Source organism: Bolinopsis microptera, chromosome 3, assembly GCF_026151205.1.
Source record: "Bolinopsis microptera isolate Bmic1 chromosome 3, MBARI_Bmic_1.0, whole genome shotgun sequence".
NCBI lineage: Eukaryota > Metazoa > Ctenophora > Tentaculata > Lobata > Bolinopsidae > Bolinopsis > Bolinopsis microptera.
The window spans coordinates 21,271,686-21,281,171 of record NC_087074.1 but is presented as its reverse complement, the minus strand read 5'-3'; the positions used below and the strand labels follow the sequence as shown (position 1 = coordinate 21,281,171).

Here is a 9,486-nt window from a genome sequence, read left to right as displayed (position 1 = left end):
AATTTAAACAGGAGTAAGTTGTTGTGTTTATTGCCAATGGTGTATTCTTTATTGTTATAAATAACCAACAGATTTATTTCAAATTACAGACTCAAATTGATGATTCGTCTCCTGATGATAGTCTTTTTCTATGCATTGTGCAATGTAATGACTAATGACATCAGTTTCACCACATTACTCCCCACTTTTTCAGGTCACAATTGGAGGAACGCAGACGGAAGTTAATGGATACCCACCTCAACATAATAGTAGGGCAAAGGAGCAATTCTCGTCATGGCTAGCACAAGGACTTACCAAAACTCCAAAGAGCAGTGTCATGCTCACCCCTTTAGTCAAGACGGTAATGAACTGTTCGATCACAAATTGACGTCTTGAAAACGTTTTTTTCGCAATTCTCGTTTTAAATAACCTAAGTCCATCCAGAGAACAATTACGCCATTCTCACCATTTTCGATGCAATGGCAAAAATTGCAGACATTTTTTTAGCCCCATCGCACCCGTTTTCGCCATCGATATGAATGTATTCAACTCTATTAAAAGTGGCGATACTGGCGATGACACCTCCCCAGCAGTGTACTCCTCAGGAGATGTAGATTCAAATCCAGCAACATTAGACCAGCCTGATGACGAGGAGACGATAGCAGCAGCTGAGGAGGAGGGACAGAGTGATGTGGAGGAGGAGCTCGCTGACTTGAAGAAACAAAACGAGATGGTATCACACGAACTGATCCAGACTTTACCGCCAGGTCAACTTCATAATTTGTTATAATACTATAATACCTCCGCCACTGAGTGCTGAGCGCGATAATTCCCGACAGCTTGTGGAGGGAACGCGGGGCACGAAGTAGTGGAGGTATTACTTATTTTAAATACATTCCGGTTCCGATTGGGAAGGGGTGTAATGTGATACGTGCGCAATGTCTAATATATGAACGCCTGTGTTATTTGTTTTACAAACTTGCCGCCAAGCCAGTCTGAGTCTATGTGATAATACCTTCGCTTCCCTTGCGGGAAAAATGTGCAAATTATCAGCTCTCGGTTGTCGCCGAGTTTTAGTGGATATAATTCCCGGAAGGTATTATATTTCAGATAGTTCTGCACAACTGTTTCAATAGACCGTAATGTCGAGACGAAATTGGTCATCAATATGAAAGTTTTCAATGATCTTTGTTCAGGAATGCTAGGAAAGACCGGAGAAGGTTCAAGTCACAGCATGGACTACAATGCGTTCTGACGACACATCTGCTGACGACGAAGCTACGATAGCAAAGCAGAAGCAGGCTGATGCCAAAGGATCAGATAAAGCTGACGAGGATCGGAGATTTAAACACGACCAAGACGTGCCTCTAGAGGAGCTGATAGCACGCTACGTGAAGAAGACGAGATGCAATGACAGAGTCTTCAGGAACAGGAGTGGATGTGTAAGTGAAGAGGACAGTGAGAAGAGGAGGAGAGTGAGGTAGTGATGGAGAGGATGCTGATATGGAACTTTCTACTCCTTCTTCTGCTAAGGAGATCGATATAGAGCTAGGTATAAAATACTTTTAAAAATAAAATACTTATAAAGTATAAATACTATTGGAATTGAGCCTCAGTTTCTGAATCTTAATGAAATTGAGTTGCAATGATAACGGTAGCTGAGGAATACCACTAACTAATTGTATTCTCTAAAGAGAAAACAAATGATCATTAGTCAAGAGAAAGCATCTAACGTGTATTTGGTGATGGCAGGTAAGCTCTGTTCCGGTGCGTCTGAAGTAGAACCGAGCAACAAGACCTTTCTCCAAGTCCAAATACCCCTTCTGCTTCGAGGCCATCTCCGAGAGTATCAGGAGGTTGGTCTCCAATGGCTGGTTGCTATGGAGGCTAGGAAACTCAACGGCATTTGGCTGATGAAATGGGACTTGGGTAAGTTATTGAAAGTTGATTTTAGTAAGTTAATTGGTTATAAGTTGGAAGTAATATTTGAAGCAGTGCTTGCTCTGGCAGTACTTGTTAAGTTATGTACTTATTTCACAGGGAAGACAATGCAGACCATTGCATTGTTAGCGCAATCTAGTTGTTTCAAAGGTATTTGGGGTCCTCATCTTATCATAGTTCCAACATCTGTTCTTCTGAACTGGGAATTGGAATTCAAGAAATGGCTTCCATTCCTTCAAGGTGAGAATCTTATCATACTTAATCATTTCCAAGTTCCATTAATTACAAGGAAGAAACTAATCGTACAGGTTTTCGCTAAACGGAGTAGATGAGAAACTGACTAAGCTTTGTTTCAGGTCATGTCATACTACGGGTCCCAGAAAGAGAGACGAGAGAAAAGAGTTGGCTGGACCAAACCCAACACATTCCACGTGTGTGTTACGAGTTACAAGCTTGTTATACAGGACTATCGAGCCTTCAGGTCCAAAAAGTGGTATTTCCTCATTCTCGATGAGGCACATAATATCAAAAACTTCAAATCTCAACGGTGGCAGCTTCTTCTCAACTTCAACTCTCAGCGAAGGTCTGGATAAATTCCCTTCATTCCAATAATTTAGAAGAAAACTTCATCTTGTGTTCAGAAAATGATAATTTGATTTAATATGCCCCTCTCACAGTTAACTAAATAATGATATTCAGGTTGTTACTGACAGGGACTCCACTACAAAACAATCTCATGGAACTCTGGTCACTGATGCACTTCTTGATGCCCTCTGTATTCGGATCTCAGAGCGCGTTCAGGGAATGGTTTGGTAATCCTCTAGTCGGCATGGTAGAAGGAACAGAGGAATACAACGCGCACTTGGTAGAGCGACTACACAAGATACTGCGCCCGTTCTTGCTGCGCCGCTTGAAGAAGGAGGTCGAGTTACAGCTACCTACTAAGACTGAGAGTGTTTTGATGTGCGGTCTCTCCAAAAGACAAAGAGCGCTCTATGAAGAGTTCTTGTCTAGGAAGGATACCCGAGATACGCTATCTAGTGGCAGATTTATCAGTGTTATTGGAATTCTAATGCAGCTCAGAAAGGTAACACTTAACTGATTTTAAAAACCTCGATCAAATTAAAAAATTAATGAAGTTACTGGTCTCACAGCAATTAATCTGCGAATTTTCCCCTTGATAATCAGTCACAAAAACCGTAAGATTAACACTGTACTCTCAGATTAACACTCTATTCTCCTGCAGGTATGCAACCACCCGGATCTGTTTGAGGAACGTGGTGTGTTCTCTCCTCTAGCTCTCCCATCCCTACAAACTAACACCCCTGCTCTTCTTCTCAACGCTCTCAGATCTAACAACCACATTGATCTCGACTTCTTTAACTTCAACTTGGCTGATTACGAACATTCTCTTTCAGCCCACTCTGGTTTGAAGAATTTGCTCTTTTCGAATTTTTGCTTTAAAAACGAAATAAGATTTTATACCACGAATTGGTCTCAAAAAGTAAGAAAATTTCTTCATCCACTATCAATTTGATTCAATGTTTGGTCTTGCAAGTAAATTTACATAAAGCAAATTAAGATTTTTATCGTATTATAATTTATAAACATAATTAATTATTTCAGCTCACAGAACACAGCAGATAAAAGCACACAGATTGTTGATAGAAGAAGTGAACTACAAAGGCGCAGTACCAGATAACGTCCTATACACCGCTCCTTCCCACTCCTCCTTCCCTCCTCCTCGTCCTCCTTCTCCCACATTACCTCCTCTACCTCTTCTCAGACAAATGCCATCTCTTGCACCCCCTCGCAGCACTCCACCTACCAGTGCACGCTCTACTCCAGGTGCGCCAACTAGCTCTGCGCGCAGCAACCCTAAGAGCTCCCCTCGACCAATGTCCTCGCCCCGGTCCTTACCTTCTCCTAGATCTGTACACTACACCTCTCCTAACCCTCTCTCTCTGTCCTCACCTCGGAGCGATTCCTCAGAACCCCCTCCTCTCATGGCTAAACAAGTCACCAGAAACCCTGAGACAAGGGAAACACCAGTAGGTTCAGTGTCCCCTCAATCTCCTGCCAGCAGTAATCTCATCCTGCCGGCTACTTTAGAGATCCCGTATCAGGAGTAATGTTACCTCTAGTGGAGCCTGGAATGCCGCCACCTCGCCGACCTCCTCTAGGACCACCTCAACTAACTAACTACACTTCTAAAGGGAGCTCTAAACGCGGTATGTATTTTGAAATCTAAATCACACCTAGCTATAAGATGGATGTAGTTGACGAAGCTATTATGTATTCGAAAAGACTTATAAATAATATAATACAGTACTATTTCAATGTGAATATCCTCCAGGAGCTATGTTACCCCCGACACTAGCACACAGCAGCTGCTCGTCACCAGAGCCCCACACGCTGCGCACCATGTCACCGCGCAACACTGTTGAGACGTCCCCTGTCAAAGCAGAGCGTAGGTCCCCTGACCACGCTGACGGCTGCTGCAACAACTCTCTCGCTCTGGTGAGGACTGTGAATTGACATTTATTACACGTGAACATATTAAAACTTTAACAAGTTTTTAAAAACAGCTCCACACGTCTTAAGCTCTAATTTACAATAAACCAGTTTAAACAACGCTTTTTTGCTGGGGTAGTAGTTAGTGGTATACGACTTTTATTTAAAAAGATTAGAGTTGTCTTATTGTGTAACCAACCTGCATATCGTCTAGCCGTCACTGGAAGAAACAAGACAAGCGTGGAGGACAAGTAGGAGGAGGATGTTAGCGGATCTGAACGATATGAGGTGCCAGAGAGTTCCCATGTACGGAGCTGATCTTATCAGTACTGTGTCTGTCAAGTTCTCTTCTGTGCAACACAAAACAGGTTACTCTTTCGCCTGAATACCGTGTTTTTAAAACGTGTTTCACATTTTGTACCGTAAAGATGTTCTTCCAAACTGCTGATTAATCACAATATACCAAAATTTGTTTTACAATTATGAGGCCGTATAATGTAACTCATAATGTTATACAATATGTAGGTTACCAATTTACTCAACAAATCTTCCTCAGTGATAGAGAGAATGGAAGATTTATCTCCAATAATCGAGAGATTTATGATATGTTGTGATCCAATCTCTGTATCAGTAAATCCAATCTCTCTAAAACACATGGCTACATCTCTTATCGACCAGTGTCATGACCTTACTGACCTTTATCATTCTGTCCGCTCAAAACTACAGATGATCATGCCCGAAACTAGGTATTTAGTTATCTGTGCCGTTAGACTGATGTAATAAGAGTTGACGTTGTTCTCTGAGATAGTCAACATGGATTAGTTCTACAATGATATGAAATTACCTGTTATACCTCTATTTTGTGTTCATCCCGTGTAAATCTGAAGTTATAATACTAATAATTATAATGGTAACCTTGTTCCAGATTAATACAGTACGACTGCGGCAAACTACAGCGATTAGACCGTTTACTAGCCGACCTGAAAGTTGGCGACCACAGAGCTCTGATCTTCACTCAGATGACTAAAGTCCTGGACATTTTAGAGCGTTTCTTAAACTACCACGGTTATCGATACCTCAGATTAGACGGTACCACCAGAGTAGACCACCGACTGGTTAGTTTAAATAACACCAGAGATTTAATTACATTTTACATTTTGACAGGGAATCACTGCATCTTAATTTGTCTAAAACTCTTCCTCTAATAGAGTTTACTCAACTTACTAAGATTTTGGTGTGAAACCTCAGTCCCCTAAATGTAACTGTAACCCCCTGTAACCCCCTGTAACGTAGCCCCCTAAATGTAACTGTAACCCCCTGTAACCCCCTGTAACGTAGCCCCCTAAATGTAACTGTAACCCCCTGTAACGTAGCCCCCTAAATGTAACTGTAACCCCAGGAGCTAATGGAGCGGTTTAATGCTGACAGTAAGATATTCTGCATGATCCTGAGTACCAGATCAGGAGGAGTTGGTGTAAATCTTACTGGTGCCTGACACTGTTATATTCTACGACTCTGACTGGAATCCTACAATGGACGCGCAGGCGCAGGACCGCTGTCATAGGATCGGTCAGACAAGGTTGGAATCTCTCCGATATTCATTGGGATTTATTCCAGCCACTTTATTTTACTTCATTATGGTAGCATTGGTTAGCATTGTTCAGATTGTAACAGTAAATACTAACACTAAATATCGTTAATTTATATTACTTGCAATTACAATACAATTACCGGATTATAATTAATGACTGCCTTTTTTCAGGGAGTGTTCAACATTTATAGACTGATAAGCTCCTGTACGAATCGAGGAGAATATCCTAAAGAAAGCGAACCAGAAAAGGGTTGCTTGGTGCGGTAGGCAATAGAAGAGGGTAACTTCACCACAGCGTTCTTCAAGAAGGACAACATGGCCGAATTATTCGGTAATACCATTGTGGAGGAGGACCCCAGTACTGCCTCACCAAAACACAGGACTATCTCTAAGAAAGATCTGGAGCAGGTAGTTAATTAGTCATTACCTTAATTATTTAATTATAGTAATTATTATTAACAGTAAGCTTTTAAGTTTCCACTCTCAAAATGAGGCTCCAAATCCATTGTTGATCACTTAATCTTACCAGCCTAGTGATGCTGGATATTTAATATTGACTTGTGTCAGGTGTTAGCAGATGCTGAAGACGTTGAAGACAGAAGCGCTGCACAACGAGCAACCACTGAACAGTCCCAAGATATGTGCGACTTTGACGAAGAAGTTGCTATTGAGGGTGAACCTGCTATGGTAAATTGAAATTTCTGAATTGTAAAGGACATTTTATTGACTTTACATGACGTGATCTGATGTTTGGTATTATATCTGCTAGACAGATAATAAAATAGACTTATCCAACAAACCTGTTGCTTATCGCAGAGTGAAGCAGACAAAGATATCGTCGCTGAAAACAAAGAATTCAAACAGTTTGAGGACGAAATTAAATCTATTGAAGACGAGGTGAACAATATCCCAATTCCCATCTATAATTGTGCTGGATGTTCAAATGAACAAATCTTATAATAGGAATAGGAAATAAAACTTTACCGTTACTGGATGCTATATATTTGCATCCGAGAAGATTTAATTGTGTGTATAATGTATGGTAGTTGTATTACAGTTGTATAATGTTAACGGCTAATACTCTCAGCTCACGCCCCCTTGAAACAATTTGCTCTACGCTTTTTGGAGGCTGCGAAAACGCAGAAAACTTCTCCGAGTTACTTAAAAACAGGAAAGTAAGACTTTGTTTAATGATTTATGTTGTGTCTCGCTTATTATTCATTTGGTTTATTTGTACATATACCTCATGTACATGTATCATATTATTGGTTCTTTGAAAGGTGCCTCTGCCTGCAGATCAATCAGGAAACTCAAGGTTCATATGTCATATTATATTGGAAAATTTGGCGCGTTTTGACACGTAACTACTAAACTTGATGCATTTATTTTTTATGAAAACACCTCAATTTCAACTTTGTAAAACGTTGCAAATCAACCTTAAAGATAACGTTGTTGTGGTGCCAAATACGTTATTATTTCGACACATGAGTACACTTGAGGCTAAAGTCTTTGCGCAACATTTGGAAGGGCCATAAAAAAGGAGCTGGATTAAAAATGTGGCCCCTATTAGGTCCCAATCTAGGGCATCGTTGTTGCTAAATAATCATTACTATACTTGTAGGAATATAGGGTATGTTGCTGCCCTACCTATTATTCGCTTCCACACTTTAAGTCTTAATTTTTGTAGGTTGTAAATGAGTTAAGTTCGTATATTATGATAGCAGAGCAATTATACAGACAGCCATCTTGCAGATCATCATGACGCGACAAGTGCGGGATTGGGTCCTTCCTTTTTGCCAATTTTGAAGTACAAAGTTCCCATTTGGCGCGCCAACGTACCAGAAGACCATGCGCGGCATGTTTGCATTGCTCTTTTGATTTGCGTGTAAAACTATCACTATCTAATTGATAGGGTCGTACTGCCTACAGGCCTTGTACTAGCTGATACCCTATCTAAATAATTATTTTGCGACAATTACTGCCTGTAAACCATTGATGACGCCACACAGCAGCTTTTTAGAGCTACCGATTATTTTACTAGGGAAAAAAGTTGCAGTCGATTTTGGCGACCAAAACCAATATTTTTGGCTAGTGGCGCCTACGTAGCCTTACTGCCATTGCCACAGGGACATCTTTTTTAAGAGTTGATAACTGCCCCGACAACAAATTATATGTTAGCTAAAGTTATTTCATTGCAGGAGGACACTGCCTCGTGTACAGACACGAGTCTTCAGCGCATGCAGGCCTGCGCAGGGGAGGAACAGGATACCAGGACGACCTTCTTCTAACCTACTCAATGTGCGGGACCCCCAGGTGATACTACGAAATGCAAGATGAAGCGCCGTTCGCGCCGAGACAGCGGAGGGAAGAGGAGCTGCCGTCTTCTTCTGAGCACTCCTCCGATGCCGGATATGTCCGGCCTCTGTCTATGAGAAGAAGAGGCAATAATGCTAATGTTTAGTCCCAAGATAGAGCAGCGAAAGAGGAGGTTTGCTACCTGGAGTGGCCTAAAGTGTATAGAAGAAGTTGGCTCTCAGCACAGCGCAAGCATGCCCTCAGCCTCAAGCTGCGAAGTTAACTCGACCTGAGCTCGACCTGGGCCTTCTTGTGTTGTCCCAAGGATGCCATTCCCTGGCAGAGAACTTATACCTGTCCTGACTCAAGCTAGACCAATGATATCCATTATAATCCAGAGAATCCTAGTAGGCCACCAGTTTGTTATCAGAGTAGTTCGGCTGGATTTACTCCTCGTCTTACTGTTTTTAAAGGCCCCAAAAAAGAACGTATACGGCCCCCCCCTCAAAAGGAATCCACTGCTCCTAACACGCATCTTTATGATTCCTTTCCAACCAGTAGCCAGCTGGACCAGTCAAACCCCCAATCGCCCTCACAGTGTCGCGTCAAGCCTCATCTTCTATGTCCGAACAACATTCTCAGAAGGCAACGTTAACATTGACTATTAAACCGAACTACCTGACACATTCACGGCTGATTCCAATCTCCCCAAGTTCTTCCGACCTCTATGAGCTACTGCCAACAAAATGAATACTCTGTCCCGTACGTTCCAAACAACACCCCTTAACAGCCTCCTCCAGTGTCTCCATAAACCAGCGTTCAAGATCTGGCTGGGTTGGGACACTCGCTATAATCCAAGGGCACAACCAGTCCATCCTGACTTATTTTAACAGTCACCTTTACAATAAGGGCCAGCACTACAACCAGTTGTAAACCTCACAATCCTTAACCAGTACGGGAATGTGGACCTAACCCAGGGTGGAACTAAAACTTACCAAACAAATGGTGTCATTATTTAACCAGGGCCAGGTCCCTCAGACACTGACTGTGTCATCAGTCCAACAATCAGGCACCATATACCATCCTCACCTTTGCACAAATCCTAACTCCCAGTTCCAACCGGGATCTGGCCTGCCACTCTAATCTCCAAACTGTTGGGTTCTCTG

The 9,486-nt window shown here is 41.9% G+C and overlaps 1 protein-coding gene across 1 annotated transcript; it reads left to right on the top strand.

Annotated features, from left to right (window-relative positions):
• The first annotated feature begins 1,731 nt into the window (after window positions 1–1,731).
• LOC134812752 (helicase SRCAP-like) lies at window positions 1,732–6,922 on the top strand. The gene is made up of 14 exons (XM_063820318.1): window positions 1,732–1,908; window positions 2,020–2,160; window positions 2,277–2,503; window positions 2,620–3,007; window positions 3,167–3,347; window positions 3,547–4,151; window positions 4,277–4,440; window positions 4,649–4,802; window positions 4,991–5,180; window positions 5,360–5,549; window positions 5,834–6,013; window positions 6,197–6,433; window positions 6,593–6,712; window positions 6,842–6,922. Exons 3-6 carry the CDS (start codon window positions 2,280–2,282, stop codon window positions 4,050–4,052), a joined length of 1,299 nt encoding a protein of 432 aa, XP_063676388.1. The 5' UTR covers window positions 1,732–1,908; window positions 2,020–2,160; window positions 2,277–2,279; the 3' UTR covers window positions 4,053–4,151; window positions 4,277–4,440; window positions 4,649–4,802; window positions 4,991–5,180; window positions 5,360–5,549; window positions 5,834–6,013; window positions 6,197–6,433; window positions 6,593–6,712; window positions 6,842–6,922.
• Window positions 6,923–9,486: the final 2,564 nt, after the last annotated feature.

What these genes read in the sequence shown, in the direction of transcription:
- LOC134812752 (XM_063820318.1), top strand. Translation starts at nt 2,280, where the DNA reads ATGTCATACTACGGGTCCCAGAAAGAGAGACGAGAGAAAAGAGTTGGC. An exon ending in AACTTCAACTCTCAGCGAAG is followed by an intron (nt 2,504 to 2,619) that starts GTCTGGATAAAT and finishes AATGATATTCAG; the next exon opens with GTTGTTACTGACAGGGACTC. An exon ending in TTCTAATGCAGCTCAGAAAG is followed by an intron (nt 3,008 to 3,166) that starts GTAACACTTAAC and finishes ATTCTCCTGCAG; the next exon opens with GTATGCAACCACCCGGATCT.